This window comes from Bombus huntii, chromosome 12 (genome assembly GCF_024542735.1).
Source record: "Bombus huntii isolate Logan2020A chromosome 12, iyBomHunt1.1, whole genome shotgun sequence".
Classification (NCBI taxonomy): Eukaryota; Metazoa; Arthropoda; class Insecta; order Hymenoptera; family Apidae; genus Bombus; species Bombus huntii.
The window spans coordinates 2,795,429-2,816,014 of record NC_066249.1 but is presented as its reverse complement, the minus strand read 5'-3'; the positions used below and the strand labels follow the sequence as shown (position 1 = coordinate 2,816,014).

The following is a 20,586-nucleotide window of genomic DNA, read 5'->3' as shown; positions in this document are numbered from 1 at the left end:
AGATCAGTAAGACCCTCAGGAGGAAGCCCTAAGTATCTTTAGTTTCCGGGGTTTAGCATCGCAAGAGTCGTGTTTTATTCATCCTAAGCGCGCTAGAGAAGAAATCGATCGAGTAGTAGCTCTCTAACTGGAGAACCGAAGACGAATCGTCACGAGATTACAAAGAGGAAAGACAAATCGTCCATTTGGAAAGGTTTAACTAGTGCGACAAGGGCAAGACGCGCATATCTAATCGCGACAGCTAGACAGTTGGGACGGAGGATGAAGCAAGGATGGACGAAGAGGAGGGTCCGACAATGTTAGTTGGATGTCCAAATCGGATTAAACGAAACTAAATGGGATAGTGGATTGGATTAAGTAACTGTCGACTAGGTCCGGAACGGAGTAGGTACTGTGAATTTAATCGGACATTCTGCTCTGTGAAGGACTCATCGATACGGAGCAAAAAGTTCACTTGTATAATTCATTTATCCACTGATACGTACTACGTTTGTGGTATTCTTGTTCTTAGAGCGAATTTCTGGAAAGACTCTTCGTTCTCTTTCAAATTATACAAAAGAGCGGCGGTGTTCTTTGAGAAAACTCGTTGAGAATGTTTTTCGCTTAAAAAGAAGTTGGGACAGAAGCTTGTGTATTTGAAACGACAGAGACACGAAACGAGGAACGTTAGACTGGAGTTGCTCTCCGGCAAAGGATCTCGTTTGAATTCACGTCGAAGAACTTGGATGTTTAATGTTGACGTTGATGATGATGAAACTTTGAAACTTTGCATTTACCCTTGATTATTCATCGACTGAATATCTTTTTGCTCGTAACTTGTAAAAAGAAAAAGTTGTAGTTACTTTTTAGCAAAGAAACCATAATTGCAAAGCCAAGCATTACCGCGTGTTCTCCTGTCTTTTCCTCTTTTTCCCCCTATAAAATCTGTATCTCAGAAGTTAGAGAAAGTGTTTGGTTTTTAACAAATAGTTGCATGCATGATACCTTTAAAGTTTCAATAAGCTGACAAGCTTAATAAGAAAAAAGTTTCGAAATGTCTCGGATAAAACGTATTGATGAGCAAAGAGTGACGTTCGCCAATGATTCGATCCGTTTCGATCCGCAGGTGAATTTCACGCGAATTGGTGGTGAAAGCGACATGAAGCTGGTTTGACGAAACCAGCTTGCATGATCGGTGTAATGGCAAACTGCGAAAAAATCCGACTTGACGTGAACCTTTAATGGAGGTGTCCGGCAGTAGAACAGGTCGATCAATAGTCAGACACCAGCCACCTCATCGTGCTGCACGTTATACACCGCGTGCAGCGTCACGTGTACGCTTCGGTATGAATTAGGATTCTCTCCTGACAAATCCCACTATTTCTTCATTCATAGTACTAACAAAATAAGAGGACAAACTACTGACGAGTTTCGCCAATATTCTGAAGTGATTCCTCCATTTACGACATAACGTCAGTGTGAAATTAACAATGCTACTACATTAAAAGAGATGTTATCAATTTATTATACACAGAAAGAAATGATTGTCAGAATTCCGAAAAATTCAAAAGTGAAATTCGAAGAGATTCGAAAGTTGAGAAGTCGAAGCTCCAGTTGAACGAAACTATGTCGCGTCATGGAAGACAGCCGTCTTTTCGCCAAGCAGCGTTTGGTACGTCGCATTGCGGTTGTTGCGGAAGACGGTCTTCTCGATGTCCTTTGTGTCTGCGAAAGTAGTCGTCGAAGAGCACAATTCGTGCAAAAACTGTAGAGTAGTGGACGGAAGGTGTACGGAAGGTGTACAGCGTGACTGTGTTGTTTGCCGTCGGGCCTTACAGAATTAACGCTGCATCCGTCGCGTATTTGTCGGTTCTGTTTGCCATACAGATTAACAATTAACGGAAATAGTTGGTCGTCGTTCGGTTGCTGTTTAGAAAATAAACAGAGAAGGAGGTGAGTTGCACGGTGCACATCGGAATATTTAACGAGCACTCATCGCCTCTTCCTCTCCAGGCGACTTAGACTCGCGACCACCTCGTAACCGGAACTAACGGCCTTCCAGTTCTCCTAAATTTGCTGGTAATAACCGAAACGACATAACCTTGGAGTTCGTGCGGTTTCGGGCTCGACAAGGTACGCGTTTAATTACCCACCATTTGTTCCTATGAATTTCCTTCCTGTTTCGTTGGAACCTACTTAACGACAAATTGGATTAACAACGACGAGGAGCGTGAGTTTGTTTCACGTTACACGTACCAGCTAAGCAGAGAGTCCAGTAAGCGGAGAGGAAAAGAATTTGGAAAGTTCGGTGATTCTTTATTCGACATGACACGCACCTAAAAATTGTCTGACCACCAAAAGGCGGCCTTCTTCTTAATTTATCGCCTTCACGAAGGCAAAGATATGAAATGGGTGTCAGCGGGATCCGTGCCATTGGATTCGTAAAGAACGTGTGATGCCACCAATCAACGATTAAAATTCGCTTACAGACTATTCTATAGCCCGACTTGTGCCAAAAGCACTCTTCGACTAGAAATATTGCTCGGTGGGTAAAAGTGTAGGAAAGGACCAAACGAACGATAACGGTGATAACGGCGATAACGTTCTATCAATCGATCCTCCATTAAGCGAAGTACCATAGAGAAAACGCGTCCATATTTTTCCCAGCGATGTGAAACTTATGGATCTCGATATCGACCGTGACAAATTGCTGGATGATCGTTCCGACGCGTGATTCGCGGTTTACGGGACGATTACGTTGGTTCGTCGTTGCAAGAATCCTGTAATGGAATTCCAGTCGCTCCTTCACCAACAGAGCGTGTAAAGGACGAAAGACACGCCGATAGAATCCCGTTTCGGCGTTGGTATACCCGCGAAAATCAGCCGAGGCTGACTCGAGATTTCGTGTGGTGGCGTTCCACGAATTCCATCGAGTTACTTCACCATCGAAAGATCAGGGAAATCGAGCGATCTCGAGCACGTGGAACCCGATAAAACGTTTTAAGGAGCGTTTCGAGTAGCGTCGTTGGTCTACGACTTACGGTATGTCCGCGTTCTTTCGTGTTCTTCGCGTTTAATTGCTGTTCCCGCTACTCGACAACGACGCTGGAACTATTATTTCCCGGCCGTCCGGAAATAACATCAACCTCCAGAGATTAAACCCGCCGCGACAGTTTCACGACTCCGGCCGAAAGAATGATCCTCGTTTTCGGCGTTCTCGTGGTCCTCCGTCAACGTTATTAACCCTTTCCTGCTCGTTATTGCAAGAACCAGGAAAATAAGTAGTCGAACGCACAATAGAGCACGAGCATTCACGTATGACGATTATACGAAATAAAGAGAAGGGAACGAAAAGAGAACCAGGACGGGAAAAATGTACTTTTCTCAACTTTGATCAAAGTTACTTACGCGCGAGTGAACCTAAAATGTGTTCCACGACAAAAAAGCAAGATACTTAGGCGGGCCTGTCTTTCAGCAGGCTTTCTCTTACCTCTGCTCTGCTTGGTCCCCGACTCTGAAACAAAGAACAACACTCGACGTTAGAACACGCTTGTGCCGCCTGTTTCACTTACTGTGATTAATATGCACCTCGCTCTTTTATCCCTACACTTTCTCTTCGCTTATCGTTTAAACGACGAGCAATTAGCTAAAAAGCCTCGAACAGTGGCGATCGAGAGATCTTTTTCGACGTAACTTACGGAACGGCGAGATACAATAAAATCTCATTTATCGAAACCAGTCGTGGAGTAAAACAGTTGGGATAATCGAGTAGTTCCAATAATAGTAGTTCGATAGCTATCCTCTCTAGCACTTTTTATTAGTTCGTACAATAGAACGTGGGGCCCTCCCCCTCCTACACAATAATTTACCAGCCAGGAAATAATATTAATGAACTGACAAACTTTATTCTGATATTCAGTTGAAACATATACCTATCGTCGTTAAATACTAATTCAACTAATTTATTTACTTTTCATTAAAATTTAATTAATTTCATTTAATGTAACACTAAATCTTAATTGAGATGCTTCAAAGACGGGTAGAAAAAAGTTACTTGGAATCGAAACCTCGACAACATATATTTAAAGCTCATCGAAATTAATGAATTATACTCCACTCTAAATAATTACCTTAGTTTTGCCGATTGTACTATGATTGCCTAGGTACTCGATATGATAGAGGCTCGGATACGAGTTTATATATTTGAAGCTGAGGATTAACTTGTTCGTATAAACGAAATTAGGTTAAACGGAGTTCTAATCTACGGGGAAATTAACGAACTAAGGAATCGGATAAACGAACCGATCCGATCGTTCGATTTCAATATCCAGCATTAAAATAATTGCAGCTGCCGCGGTCGAGTGCATTCGTGGGAACGACCACTAGATTAATACGCAATTAACCCTTCGATACGCTTAATTGCCGCATTATCGAACTTCCAATTTTAGGCCGAACGTTTTATCAGCTAACATTCGATTAATTAACGTATATCAGGTTATAGGTTACACACGGATATAAAGAGACGAGGCCGAGCTCAATGAGATTCGTTGGGGCCGCGGACTGGTTTCGAAACGTCGCGATGCATCATCAAAACGCGGCCATTAATTAATCATTCCCCGGTTCCGGAATTATTCCGGTCAGGTTCATCAATTAAGAGGGTTAAGCGTGTGCCGCGCGGAAAGGGATTCACAGCGAACGCGAGATTTAATTAAACGATCGTGCCAATCGATCCTCCATTCGAGTAATAACGGAAACGCGATCATCGGTATCGATAACAACAGGACAGAAAGAATTCAGCCGGTTAATCGCGTTAGTCGTCGGACGGTTCACCGATCGATTAAGTCAATTAAATTCTTTTCCTGAAGCTTTGGCTCGGTTCGATAAAAGGGGAGGAAGTGTGCGCGAGTGTTGCATTTCCTGTTCTGTGATTTGGCCTGTAGAAAATTTACGAAAAGAAAACGAGCAATTAAAAGATGCGATCTAGCAGTAGCAGTGATTAATAAAATGGTATAAAGTTGACCTGCGCTCTATTGCATAATAATTTATAGTTATTAGGAGTGTGAGTGGATTTACAAATCCTTTTTTGTAATTTTACAGAACCTCGATGGAATGCTGCGGTTTATGAATTTTCTGGACTCGTCTTTTGGGGATATGACAAATGTTTCAAGCGTTATAGTTTCCAGAACAAAGATGGAAAAGTTTGAATATCGCACAAAGTTGATTCGCAATCGGTTATAAGACGTTTGTTCACTTTTGCCAGGCACTCGCGAATCTAGAAATGTTCTGAGAGGTAATCTCGAAAGATATCTTCGGAGATGGAAATTAAAAGTAGTCGTGATATTTCCGTTGCCGTTGATTCAATAAGAAGGGACAGAATACGGCGGAAATATTCTCGATGGCGGACAGTCAAAAGTTTTAATAAAGGCACCGCATTCAAACGATGAGGAAAAAGAGCGTGCAACTTTTAAAGACCTATAACGACGCCGCTCGAAATTCCCCTTCTCCCCTCTCTCTCTCTCTTTCTCTCTCTCTCTCTCTCTCTCTTTGCGATTGTTCGCTAATTGGTAAAGTCGTTCCGCCGGAAACTTGTTCCTTTTCGGCCTTGCTCTTTCTCTTTTTATCGTCGTTCTTATTTTTGCTTCTTCCATTTTTTTAATAACAAGACGCCAAATTGCTGCCAATTATGGGGAGCAAATATGGGCTGGCGAAAACAGTAATCGAAAGCGAAGAAATTTTCGTGGAAGAACGCACAGAGAAAGAGAGGCGAGGGAAAATTCGACGTTTAATAAAGCTGAAACGTCAACACGGATGCAAACCGTATCGGACGATCGCAATTTTTTCCTCGACTCGGTGCACTCCCGTGTCCTGGTTTGCTTTTGTTCTCGTTCGTCGGGCGGACACCGAGAGGCGAGCTCGTGTATCGCGCGTGGATCACCGTGTCAAAGCGAAAGGAACTTATAAAAAGGATTCTCTCGATAATTAACGAAACAAGCACGGCAAAACAGAAAGGGGATTTATTAAACGATCTGGCGATCTGCGATCGAGTTTCGTTCGCAGAAATGAACATTGTATCGTTTTTATCGGTGCATTATCTTGCGAAAGTTTCGTTCCAAAGGAAGAGAGATGCGTCGAAACTAAGTTTAAATTACATGACAACGAATTTATCGTTATATTTGCAAAATATAATCGAATTATTATATCTATTAATTCTCGTGAACTCGTGTTACGATATTCAGATTTTCTTGCATTTTTCATTTTCCTCGTCAGAGCATTGCACTTCTCGCTGGACGATGGTTGTTTTTGTCAATCAACTGTTAGACTATCTCAGACTGTGATTTTGTGAATCAACTGCTTTCGATCATATTATCCTTATTTAATGCTTATTGATGAACGATCTGATCAAATTGGAACAATTAAATGTAATTAAATGATCGTTGTTGATCGGCAACGTTAATTTTAATGAAAGGCCGATTCGTTATTTTCGACATTGTTAGCGGAAACCTTTACATTTATTATTCTAAAGCTTGCATGTACGAGACTCATAATGCATGGCTATATTTTACCGTAATGAAACAAAAATGGAGTCTACGGCCGCCACTAAAGCGTACAATTACAGCCGCTTCAGTTTATTCCGAAATTTTTTCCCCTCGACAACCGCCTCGTGTCGCGTGCAATTAAATTTTTCCTGCATTTCCGAGCGTAAATAATTGAAGGAAATTCGCTCGAAATTTTGTTCTCTCTCCAGTGGCGCACCTCGCACGATTTTTCCTTGCATCTGCCAAAATTTCCCAATTTACCTTCCCCGCATTTTCTCAACATAATCCGCTTTATTACATCTCCCTCGAATATTACTTCCTACATATGAGGATGAATCGCATCATCTCTATTATCAGATCTTCCTATCTGCATTCACGTGCCAGAAAATTTAAAAGTTATCGTGAAATTTCATTTTCCAATTTTTCATGCGTAGTGATATGGAACAAGTATCACACCATATAAATTTCACGGAATAACGCGAATAGTAACTTAGAATTCCGAGGAAGAAATAAGAAAATGGTTTGTAGGTTAGATGAAACTGAAATTCGAGTCACATAGCTAGAAACTAGACACCCTATTCGTCTTTTCAATGAATTTAGGACACGTTTTCGCGCGACATTAAAAGTTACGGCCTTTGCTATTATGATACTGCGTGGCAGTTTATTTTATGGTTATTTCCACGCAACTTAGTATCATGATGTCTAGTTACTGTTGAACAGTCGATCGATGTACTTCTAAATTGTAAGTTTTAATCACGTAAAAAATTGCTAACGTCGGAGAGTGAGTTTCCAGGTTTTAACTACACCTCTGACTGAATAACAAATGATAGTCACTAGCGAATGCTACGATAAAATCGCGCACCTGCTTTGATTTCGTGGCGTTAATGTCGCGACATCAATTTCAATATCGTAACAACGGAACACTCGGTTTGTACCAGGACAAGAGTCACGACATTTAGTATCATGGCCATAAAAATCATGGCTTATTGTCACGTGAGAGCACTATCCGCGCGGTTTCTTTCCTTCTATACCGTGGCTCGCGAAAGTATTTCAGCACTTACAATGGCAGCTAGAACGTGTTCTTCTATGTACATATTGTACGTACTATGTAGAAAACATTTTGAGAAACATTAACACTGTAACGAGATACGACTGTCATAATTATATCGATATAATTAGAAACAAATTACAAGTAAAAACGAATTAACGTATTATGGTTTATAAAATTATACGCATATGAGTCAATTATGATCGTTAATCCATTATTTTCCATAATATATTGTTTTCCATATAGTATCCATAATTTTTATCGCGTATTCGAGATCGTGATTTTATGTTTAATCTCAAAATTCGAACCGATTAATTGCCTCGTTCGCAACCTGGATAAATTTCCACCTTCATGCAAGATCAGCAGATATCCTAATACTTACGAACAGGAGTATATGTTTTCAGATTTGCTTCAAACTTTACCAATAGATATAACCATGATAGTCCAGGCTTGCTGTAATGCTAATGAAATTTGAAAACTGTTCATATAATGCAGTAAACGTTGGAATATTTCCACGAGCCACTCTATAACCAAGGAATTCGCTGGTTAGTGCAAACTTTTCGCGATATTACACCCCCTGCAATTACCAGGCTGACGATGTCGGTGCAACTATACGGCGAATTTATCGCATAACAAACAACGAGCTCCTCCCATTGGCGAAGCCGCAACGATGTTGATTACGCTGTCGACCGTTTCCGAAGAGGCACATCTCGAATACCTAAAGACAATAACGAAATTCTTGAAAGAGCACGCTCGCTATACTCGTGCGAATCAACCCCTTGGCAGTTTTCCTTAATTCCCTCAATTTCCTCAATTTCCTCAATTCCCTTAACACGCCGGCCATCAGCCGACAATTTTCCAAATTCTTGGGTAAGCGTGCAACGCCGATTACGTTGTCGGCAGTTGGCGAAACAACGATACCCAAATACCAGGAGCGGCAAAAGCCATAAAGCCGATTACCGCGATTCCACAAATTACACCGCTTTGTCCGTGTTGCGACCGGTCAGCAGCATCGCAGCGTTGATATGCAATTATGCCTGATGCTTTGAGCTATAGTGCTTGTCCGGCGCAATACATCTCCTACAAGTGTATGATTGTTCCGGCCCATGTTTCTACGGGAGAATGATTTGGACGTTTCTTACGAGCGCTCTGATTGCCTCGCGACCAATCGCACCGGCTTTACGCCGGACGAGCCGCGATTTTCATTGCGATCGATACGGTTTCGTGCGAAACACGTTCGCGCACTATCGTCGACAAGTAGGGCGCAATTGCAGAAAACGATTTATACAGTTGTTATATTTTGAAAGTTAGAATTCAAGAACATTTCGCTGTTGTTGATTTTTTATCTCTTATGAAAACTGTGGGATCAAATGTTCTTCTAAATTTAAATTGAAACAAGGAACGCACTTGCATCGCTCAAAAATCCCTTGTTTATTTGCGATGAATCGTTTGACGCGTCGTGAAACCTGTTTGAATTTTTAGTACGTGGTTAGATATTTCGAACGAGGAGGATCTTAAGATTATTGTATACGAAGCTAACATTTTCTTTTTAATCTTGAGTAGTCGAATTCTTTATTTATCTTACGATTCTATCTATCTTTGTTCAAGTTTCGATCCAAATAAGTATTGTTCAAGACGTGGAGTAAGTTGCCAGTAATCATTTCCATGGTTAACTTTACTTTACATAAGTACGCTAACACTTGTGACGTACATATGTTTTCAGGTTTTGCGACTAACGATCGATACGCCTTTGAAACATTGATATGCGCTCAAGCTGGTCTTCTATAGTTTATTCTTATGGAATTATTATAATACAGAGCGATCGATTATCTCTTAGATGGAGGTTCGTTGGAAGAAAAGGAAATAGACTGTGTGGGAAGTCCATTAATCTCCGTGTGGCTGAAAAGATAGGAATCCGGTAGAATCAGTGTTGGTTAATTACGGTACGAATAAAAGTGCTTTTAAAATAAACCGCGTGGGGAGTTTTTATCCGCTCGTCTCGTAAAAAACTTTAACCGTTAATTATTACGCGAAGGACCAGTATCTTGTCCAGATGAACTCATAAAATAAATACAGCGATGGAAACTTTCAAACAGGCAAATTAATCGTGTGTACTCAACTCCATCTAAACTAACAACTCGCGGTTTTCATTAAAAGAAGCCCGTTCGTAATTTTTCCAGCTAGGTTAAATACGTAACACTGAGATATAATTTCTTTGTTTCGCATACTTTGACCAATATACATATATCGTGAACCTAAATTCGTGGCATGAACAAAGAAGCGAGGGTGCTTTGCGGCTGAAAATAAGGACGAAAATCGAGAATAATAAAATTTCGATGGAGGCTGTGTTTCCAAGAAAATCGAATTTGAGGACGTGTGTCAAGTATACGTGTACTGGCCTCGCTCTTAATTACATTCAAACTCTGTTTTCTCCAGATTGTATCCTACATTCTCTTCTCTTATTTTCGTATATAGGACAGCTCGCTGTCGATCGTTTATTGTCCAGCTGAAAATTATACAAATTCACGTAAAATCAACGAGTCTCGCAACTTAAATTTTTCAATCTCCAACGCCAGATCTCCATCGATTGCGATGGAATTTTCTCATATTTTATTTTCGTCTCAGTTTGTGCAATCTCTCTCTGATTTTACTTGTACCATGAATTTAAGACCACGCTGTATAAGTAATGCTTTTTTTCAGAGATAGCCGTTCCTTCGATAACCCAAATTCAAAGCAGGCACGCGACGAAAGAATGGAAAGAGGACGGAAAGAGGGTGGAAAGGAGATGAAAAGAGAGGGTGACTTGCACACGACGAAAGACCACTATCTTTTGTCACCGTTCTTGATATTCTTCTTTTTTCTGTTCCGTCAGGAGGTCGAAGAGGAGTGCGCTTAAAGGCAGGAAAGCGAAGAGGCGTCTTGGAATCGTCGCTAAGATAACCCGCAAGAGAAACATCGGACAACCGGGCTCCAGAGAATCGACTATCTTCTCCTTTATTCTATTCCCACCTCGCATCCATCCTTTCACTCTTTCTTTCACCCTTTTCTCGTCTATTGCTTCGATCCCGACTATCGCACTCTCCAATCTACCCTAAGTACATTGCAACTCGTGCTGCTGGCTCAACCACCCTTTTTCCATCGTATTAGCGTAAATTCTCTGCCAGAAACGAGAAATCTCGATTTAGAGTGAAAATGTAACGAATGAGTAATTGGCGAATGGAAGGAAATTAGCGGTAGTCTGGTTTTGCTGTCTAATTTCATCGCGATCCATGGAGAATATTCGTATCGAAAGTTTCGTCGAGTCAAGAGACACGATTTATCAACGACGTTCACGCGATGGAAGGTTTACGAAGTTGTGATTCCGAGTTGGAAATAGTTACAAATTTTACATCTTAAACGTCATCATGTGCAACGTGATTATTAATATTTCAGTAAATTACCGAGTAGTACAAACGAGCCACTTTCGAAGGTACAGAATTCTCAGTCATTTTATTACGCCGTTAAAGTTAATTCTGTTTCCAAGCAGATATAATACTCAATCGAAGTTAAATTTATTCCTCGAGCTCGTGCATCCACCGTTTAACTGCAATAATTCTCAGAATGTTTTAATCTTCACGTACGGTACGAGTAACACCATTAATTTCCGGGATTTTCAAAGCTGATAGAGGAATTACGAGTTCGATTTAATGGAACTTTCTCTGAATCTCCGGTTGTCCCACGGAATTATCGCGATACGTCCTTCTGAATTTGATCGCCGCCGATCAGAATCGCAAATGCAGAATCGATCCGCGACGTTTGCCAACGGATCACGGCTGGTATTAATGACCAGCGCATATTTATAAGGATCGAAGGTCCTCCTTGGCTCGGACAGACCAATTAGGGCCACGCGAGCCGCTCTCCTCTCCAAGCTTCGACCCACGTGCATCCACAGAAATTAATTCATACTTGAGCCTATTACATATTCATTGCACACGGTTGGACAACGTGACGATTAATTCCGATAGGGATCTGACGTAAACTAATCGACATTCACGGTAACACGTTTAATGACGATGTAATGAAATTGAATATCATTTCATCAAGCCCAGCGTGGAACATTTTAAATCCCATTTTCGATATTCCATGGAAAACTGTTGCTACGAAAGAATGTTTGTTTGTCCATGCTATCGATCGTCATTTTCTTTTTTAATCGCCAATTTTACTTTGTAATTTGACAACAATTCGCTTGTCCCAGCGATTCTTCGAATTTCGAATAAACAATCGGTAATTACGTAGCGTCCTCAATGCGATTTCCACTCTGTTATTCACCTATATTCGATCGAATTGGTCAATTATAGAACTCATCGTTCGTCGATGGTCGACGATACAGGAAACGCAATGAAAGGTTATTGTCTCTCTCTGTCTCCCTTTTTCTCTATGCGATCAATTTCATGACATTTCTGATTTTTTAACTCTTGATGCACAGTGTTTAAAAATGGTTGTTTAACTGGAGAAAATTTTGATTATTTTCTATTACAGTAGAACACGATTTATTGGAGCGAAATTTTAGTTAACGCTCCCGATCAATTGAACTTTCGTTCGTTGAATTCACTTACCTGAACGTAAACTGCTACTGATTACTTGAATAAAAGAAAAAAAATAAATAGGCAGTGGAGAAAGTTGGCTAACTCTTGTTATATGAACTCCGCCTATGTAAACCGTTTGTTCTCTGACAAGTTCAGAGAATTGGAATTCTGCTTTACTTAATTCCGACTTCCCTTGGGTTTCTATATTTTTAAAGATCTTTAATTAGAATGTTATTCATTTACGAAGGACTTTTCTACACGAAAAGATAAATATATGTTGTAACTGGAATAGTTAAGTGACGTTGGTCCGCAACAGTATGATTGTTTCTATGTGTTTCCGTAGTCAGGCAATTTTAAAACTCTGTGCGGCGTTTCTAATTTCGTCTGCGATGATTAATATCAACAGAAGTTATGCCAAGAAACTCTAATTTCATTCGTAATTATCTTAGGAAGACAGAATTTTGCAAAGGGTAGGAAAGTTCACGTAATTACAACATCTAATCACGAGTTCTCGCGATCGAAGAACAGGAGAAGCAAGTCACGGTCGAATTGCCGGTTCTTACTTTGGAAAATGACAACCGAGGGATGCAAGTATTGCCGTGGAACCGTGCTCCTTGCTTCCGCGAGTTGGCCATTTTCTTTCTCGCCGCTGATAATGCGAATTAAGGCTGCCCCTGGGTTTTGGGATACAGGGAAGAGTCGTCAGCTTCGTTAATATCCGACCAACATCCGGGTCTTCTGTTGCGGTACGATTTCGCAAATCATGCAAGGAACTTCCTTGCAGAATCTGCTATTAATTTCCTCGAAGAAGAAAGTTTTTGAAATCCGCTATGATAAGTGTTCGCATTTTTAGACAGTGTGGGAGCGTACCTTGGTCCTAATGTTTATATAGAAAATTGTAATTGATACAAAGTTGAAACTTTACTAAAAATACACTGTCTTCTTTCAGACGCAAATAGTAAATTACAATGCTCACCGGAGACATTAATATACCTTTTTCATTCTTCTTGTTAGCGTATAAGCAAGTGTATTCACCGCAGAATTATATAGGATTATAATTTTGTGAAACTTACATTTTTGCGCCACAATTTCACTATTGTTTCATCAAAATGATTTTTAATTTTGTAAGAAACATCTCGGCATACGTCTAACATGAGAAACGAGAATCGCTGCTTGGCAGTCGCAAACCGGTGACCCGGATTCGTAGAACACGTTTCGTAGTCGCTATAAAGTGGAAACTGACTCGATCTGGCTAATTGTAAATCGCTTGATCCGAAAATATTCAGCGAAGCAACAGGAGATAAAAGTTGACGCGAAAAATACGATCACTCGTACGTTATCGGGCCGTGTTGTCATTTCATTTGTCACTCGTTGCTTTTGCCGTCGTTTTGCATAAACACGGATACTATCTACCTTAACATTTCAACTTTTTGATTCAATTTTCACAGATAAATTACGAGAACGATTGTTATTAGCTTGTAACATTCACTCGTTCTATTTTTCTTCGGTGGTTTTATTTTTCTCTCTTTTCGTTTTTGTTGTTGTTGTTCTATTAACAGTAGTCACGTATCATTTTAAAAGTTACATTTCAGCGGTCACGTTGATCAAAATTTATTATGACCGGTGATTTACATTTGTTGTGGCCGGTGAGGGAAATGTTGAACGTGTCAGAATATAAAGTACATTTCCGTTGTATTACGCTTTTCTGCCACTGGAAGGCAAAAACACGCCGCAAAATTGAGAGCATTGTGTAAAAAGTATAAACACAGAAGGAATTTATGTTACTAGCAAACATTACACAATGCCCACAATTTTTCCTTTTGCTTCCTTGGTAATAGAAAACTGTAATGCAACGAAATTGTTGTTTATTTCATGACAAGCAGAAAATTCTACAAAAGAGCGTTTATCGAGCGCAACAAACTTTTATCAGCAAGACCGTGAAATAACTTTGGAAATTAATATGACAGCTGAAAAACATGTTATGTCACATTCCCTGTCTTCTATAGAATGAAACGATGAAAAGAATATTTCATTGGAAAGATACGTGTAAATACTTTTTATAGCTACTGTATAGTATACTGTACTGTGTATTCTATTTATGACTCTGAGGTTGGTAAAAGATCCAAAAGACGATGTATCACCAAGCGTTAAAAACGAAACGAACGTATCGCAGCATAATATTAAATATGCATGAAGACACGTATAGAACAATGGAATAGCCATTGAATTAGCCGCAAGAGAATAGAGAAACATTTTAAACGGGTTTCACGGTGTATCATAAAGTCTCCGGATTCGGTGGCGACGCGTCGAAAGCGGATCAAAGTAAAAACAGGGAATAAATCCGAATGATCGTATCTTCGAAACATGGGTGCATATCCGGTTGAAAATGGAGCCACGAGAATAGAGAGGAGTAGTCCTCGGTTGCGTTGATGACGCGATTCCAATCCTTTCGAATCGTAACCACGCCATTGACTCGGTTACCTTTTGTCTCGGCCCATGAATTCCGTTTCTGGTTTGTGGCCACGTTTGCATTCGCGCGGTCCCTTTCCTCTTTTCCCCTTTCCCTGCCTCTCCTCTCTTCTCCTAGTTGCGTTTCGTTCGCGGTCCGTGGAAATGGAAACATGTTGAGTAAACAGAAGAAACAGAAGCCGGATTCCCCGAGGCTGTACCGGGCAATTTTTGCCGAGCGTATGACTATGAAACGAGAGAGGAGAATCGTGTTTGTGCTCTGCACCAGATAACAAACCTTGTGAATTCACGTGTGTCGTCTTAGGAGGTTCGTTGATTATATTGATGGGAGACGTTGGGTGGAAACGATGGAAATTTTCTTGATAACCTCGATCACCTCGATCTAATTGCTTATATTTTCGCTTTAAGCGGGTTGGAATTAAGGAATTATCTAAAATATGGATCACTGGGTATTGCGGTCTTTGGTCATCGAGTTAGGAGCACATACAGATATTTCATTTTTGCAATTACGATATATTAGTATATGCATAGTAGTTCATGTAACGGGCACATGATCCTTAATCTGGTATAAATCTGGTATAAATAATGTTTGCTAATGGAGTCAGCAATATTGAAGCTTTCCTTTTCGAGGAAGGGGAACTATAAACGATGATAATTTTGTCCGAGTCAGCGATGCTGGAACCACTTAGGTCGGTTCAAGAGCTGCAGCCAAAGCTGGCGAAAGTCGGTTGGCTATATATTTAATCAAACGCGATTGGATTCCCTTACAAGCTACGTAAAGTATTCACTAGTAACTTCGAAGTTAGCCAAACAAAATGCTGACTAAAACTATCTTGGTACAGTTTATCCGTGAACTTATCCGAGTATACACGAGCCATCGTCGAATATAAGTAAATCGATCTACTACTATATAAGGAACAGACGTGTCAGGTTATCAATTTTCCGCCACATTATTGTATCTCTAATTTCCCCTCGGAAACATGAATTTTTCCACGTGAATTTTCGCAGCTGCGGCCGAAACTCGAGCTCACGTAGCCCGTTCGTTCGCCCGCTAATGGAAAGCGCAGCTGTTGTGGACGGTAAATTGACGAGATCTGTTCGCTGCTAAGTATATACGAGTATGCTGCTAAGTATATAACTACATACGGCCAGTATTGCGTTACTCGTAAGCTTGCCCGACAATTATCCCCTATCAACCGCAGTGGAAAGGGTCGTTGCGAGCGTTGATCGACCCTGAAAGGTCTTTACCAAGCTTCGTCCTTCGAATTTATCCAGATCGATACTTCTATACGTCGATGGGCGTTCTCACTCGTGAGAAACTCGTTCATAGATTCCTTGGCCTTATCTCGAACGATACACGGGACGAGTCTCGGTGAAGATCCGCCGCAAAACGAACAGCAGGTTCGCTCAAGGTTGGCTCACGAGCTAAAGGGAAATCAAATTTTCGAGAACAGAAGCGAGAAAATCCCCCAAGGGAGTCGACTGGCGGGGATAGGAGGCTGCGAGTAGAAAGAGGTTCGCCAAGTGGAACGTAATTGTACACGGCAAAGGTTCAATTTACTGGACGATCCGGACGTAACGTGCGATAAAAATTGAGGCCATGCCCGGAACACGCGATCAGCAGCGCTGGTCTATGAAAAAGGGGGGTAGGGCTAAACGTTTGTTTCCGATTAAGAAAGCGGGCTGTCTGCCAGACCCGCCAACAGCTTCTCCAACGCGATCCGGTCTCGAGAATCTCGTTCCTTTCCGCCGAGGGGACCCTTGGATCGTTCTCGGCTGACTTTGCAGAAAATGACGGAGACACTCGAGGGGTTGAAAGGGTTGGCAAAGTGACAGACCGCGGCACGAACCAGTTCCTCTGGAAAAAAAGAATTTCTTCGGCAGAGTATCCAGCTGTTTCTCCTCATCAGAGGGTTTTGCCCGCGTTTTTTTTTTCATTTTTGAGCTAGGCCAATGAAACTTTTGGCTGTTTCCTCAATTACCTCCGGGAATTCTCGGATTTTAATTTTATTTCATTTTCTTTCTCTTTATGAAAGTCGTTTGAGCCTTCTTTTCGGTGGTAATTTCCATAGACTGTTGCGATGGAAATGGACGTGCTTGGAAAAAATGATCGAGCCATTTAAAGGATATTTCTTCCTTGGAGAATATTCCGGTTAGAATGTATTTTGAATGAATAAGAAATTATAATTCAATTGCGTATGTGTAGTAGCTTACTTCTAGTAATCATTTTCTTGTTTAATTTACTAACTCTTATGTAATATCTTTTCATTGTCTCGTCTTTAGTATTCTTTCTTGCTGGGCTTAGAGTACATGGTATTCTCTTATTCTTTTGTTACTCTCCGCGAGACTAGTGGCGTCTCATAATGCACAAGATATTCGATTGTTCCATGCACAGTTGAAGATTGAGTTTCAAAATGTCGAGGTTTAGCCGACTCAAATAACTCTATCTTTACTATAAGCAAATGGCGCATAAACTTCACGAGTTTTTATTCTCTTTTGCGCAAGGACACGAAATGCCGAACTTTGGTAGAGAAAGGTTGGATAGATTGCCGGTGGAAGTTTGAAGATAGAGCGGAAGAGGAAAAGAAGCCAGCCAAACTCCCTTATCCCAAACTCGCTGGCAACAAATCCGCGGATTACGCAGTAGTTTTAGTCGGTGACAAGTCAGACAGGCCGGCGTAAAGGAAACATATCTCGGGCGGATATTCGTCCTCGTCGAAACGCTTCGTTTCGAGCAAAACTCTATATCTGCGGAAGCGAACAGACGTACGACGAGGAAGGGATGGTTATTGTTTCGATGTAGAGTCGTTCTTCGACTCGCGTGATTGGGCAAAAGGGAGCAAAGGGGAAGAAAACGAGCGGATAGATTTCCTTTCGGAGAAAATTGCTAAAAGAAGATATAGTTTCAACATCATTTTCAGTAAAAAGGAAGTAAAAAGGAAGTAAAACAGGAACTCGTAAGCTGTAAAATGAAGGAAGGAATTGCCGAGTTGGATAAAAACTGGTCGGTTCGAACTCACATCAGTAACGGATCTACGCAAAAATTCGACCGAGTCCGTGCACAGTTTCGTTGCATTTCGTTTAATCATTCGAATTAATTCAAACTCAGCGCCAAAGCTTTTTCTCATTACGTTCGTTCAATGGCCCTTTTCGCGTTCATCCTGTTGCAGCGATGTACATACAGCGAAAAATTCTCTGACCACGGCGACGATTGTACCCGTAAAGGTGAAGCGGAAAATAAACGCGCTTGCCTGCTTGCTTATTCGTTCTCCCACGCTGGTCTCTCGCCGATACGCATCGAGAGAGCATATTAATTATATCCTCGAATCAACGCGCTCTAAATGGACGTATTTAATTATGCGTTACTTAATTACACTTGTAAATGTATTTATGGTAGCCTGTCGTCAGCTCCGTATTAAAACCGTATTAAGTCCGTATTAAATCCGTATTACAGACGAGCGCGTCTGTTCCAGCTCCAATACATTTGACAATGCACTTTATACCTGTGCGCAAACAGCTCCAAGTTGAGCGTAAGCGAATTTCTCAGGGAACCTCTAAATCACCTTCGCTTCGCGTTCTCCGAATCTCGCGTCACTTCTACACACTCTTGAGAACTAGCCTTGCCGCCAGGGAAAAGCTACTCGAGGCGTTATACGTTGGAAATATACAGTTCTTTTGCCTCTCGATTTCCTTCCGGCGTCGAGCATTGTTGTCGTGAATTCCTTCAAAGCGTTACATTCTTCTAGTTCCTATCCTGCACTCTACCGGTTTGCCGTGTAGGATCTATGAAAACGAGAGATAGTATCTAGACTTTAAAACCGTTCTTCGCAGAGCTCGCTCCTATATTTCCCTCAAAACGAATGATAGTTTTAGTACAAGCGTAGTTTGATCGCGTTAAACACATGGCTTAATTGACTCAACGTTACTTGCCCGAAGGGAAAGGTATAAAAATCATACGCTTAGCCGCTAGACGATCATAGAAAAGCTTCGTTCATGAGTGCGATCTGAAATAAAGAACCAGAATATTTTTCTACAGAAACATACTAACAAACGCAAGTTTTCTCCGTCAAAGAAACTTACGACTCAGAGATCCAACAAACGAGCAAATTCAATCGGGAATTCGTCGTCGTTCAGGACGTGACTCGGATTACGCGGATGGAAGCGATAGGTATAAAGGACGATAAAAAAAAGGGGGGAGTGCGGGAGTGGAGCAGAGTCAGTTTGAAATAAAGCGCGGGTGTTGGAAGGTTGGAACGCCTCGAGGCACCGATAAAGGGAGCGGATAGAAAGAAAATAGGAAAGATTCGCTATAAAGGAATTCAATCAGGCGGTTAGGATTACCGAGCCGCTGTACGAAGCTTTGCCCAATAAGCTAACGCCTAAAATTAGTTTCCGTCTTCTCCCTCAGCTTCTCTCCTTCATCTTCTCCCTTGTCTTCTTTCCGAGAAACTGCCCCTGGAGAAGCCTAGCTGCTTCCTCTTTCTCCTTCTTTGCGAGCTACCTGGCTGCCTGCTACAGCAATAGTCCCTGCCCGAGTTCCTGCATAAGCCTGCTTTACTTCTTCCGCATCGTCGATCTTTTTTTCTAGGCTGCTTGCTGCCGGAGCTCGTTTCTTCCCTCCCTCCCTCCCTCCCACCCCGGCTGCCTACGGAACTCTCGCGAGAGCACCACGAAACGAGAACCGGGAATATTTTCGGGCCATCGTCTTGGAGAGTACTCGTCGTCGTATTTCGTCGTGCAAGTCGGAGAGTAAGAGCTCCGTAGTTCTTCGAGAGAATGACGAGCGGCAGTCGTTGAAGTGCGCGGCGAATTTCCAGGTACGGTCCATTTTAAGACACGCTGCCTCACTTTCCTTCTATCTTTTTCTCTTTCGATGTGCTTGTTCTACCGGCTAAGTCCACGTTGCATCGAGTAGGATGTAAAGGGAGCTGGTTAAAGGAGAAAGGACCGGTGGTCGAGATTTTGAAATCGTAAAACAGTGTTCGAAGTAGAGAAAGAAAGGGATTTGGAACAAATAACGGTAGTAGCTATCAAGCTACTGCCGTAGCTTCGATCACGAAGACACGTGGATTTAGAGGCGTCCAACATGCGTATGCCTAAGATGGTACAAGCTAAGATGAACATCCAAGTATCGTGCAGAATGGAAAGCGAGTTGAACTTTATTAAAAGGCGGAGCATCTCTTGTCCTTTTGCCGTCTTGTTACTCTTATTTCCATGTCTTCATAATAGTATAAATGAAAAATGTTGAAGCATCGCTTGATTACTTTGACATTAGTACTTTTTACAAATCTATGCACGTGCCGAAGGTACAATTTATAGAGAACACCAAATACAAGAAGCGGAGTTTTAAAACATATTTCGAGTTCTAATATTCCGCGGGAAAATCGCATTTAACAGGAAACTTAATATTCCGCGGAGGATATTAGCGAGCCACGGCGACGCGTCATACAATTGTGAGAAATTCCGGAGGAAAATTGCCGAGCCAATAGGACCGTGGCTGGATGTATTGAAATTTACTACACGAAGCTTGGCGAAACTTTTGCGTGGCCTCTGAAAATGCCTATCCTTGCATCGAGTCACGTACAGGCGTATATATCTCGATGCGCGCACCTCACGGCTTCAATTACACGCGAGTTTCAATGGAATTCATCGGCAGCCACGTCGATGAAATAAAAGTTTCGCTGCCAGAAGAATTAGGATTGGTAAGTTCCAATGGGAGCCACGGATCTTCGAAATCTCGAAGTTGTTCAAAGGAATCGATCTGACGAACTCATCTTCCGCTCTATATATTCTTATACAGCTTGAAACTTTTTCCACAAATAAAGATATCCGACCGTTTTAAATGGGAAATCAGGTTAAGGATTGCTGTTGGTACGTTGGAGTGGCAGCTTGTAGACGATCGCTAGAGCAAGGCAGAAGAAGAGGTTTAAACCTAAAAGCCAAATAAAATTCAACGTGTAATACGATGTACGCTCGAAAAAGGATTCCA

The 20,586-nt window shown here is 41.5% G+C and overlaps 1 protein-coding gene across 3 annotated transcripts in view; it reads right to left on the bottom strand.

Annotated features, from left to right (window-relative positions):
• LOC126872030 (uncharacterized) overlaps positions 1–20,586 on the bottom strand; it is a 167,963-nt gene that overhangs the window by 48,978 nt on the left and 98,399 nt on the right. For 2 of the 3 annotated variants that reach the window (XM_050631495.1, XM_050631496.1), the window contains exon 2: positions 3,470–3,493. The exons of the other annotated variant lie outside the window; for it this stretch is intronic. In XM_050631495.1, coding sequence (XP_050487452.1) covers positions 3,470–3,493 — 24 coding nt within the window. The remainder of the gene's footprint in view (positions 1–3,469; positions 3,494–20,586) is intronic. 3 annotated transcript variants of the gene reach the window in all.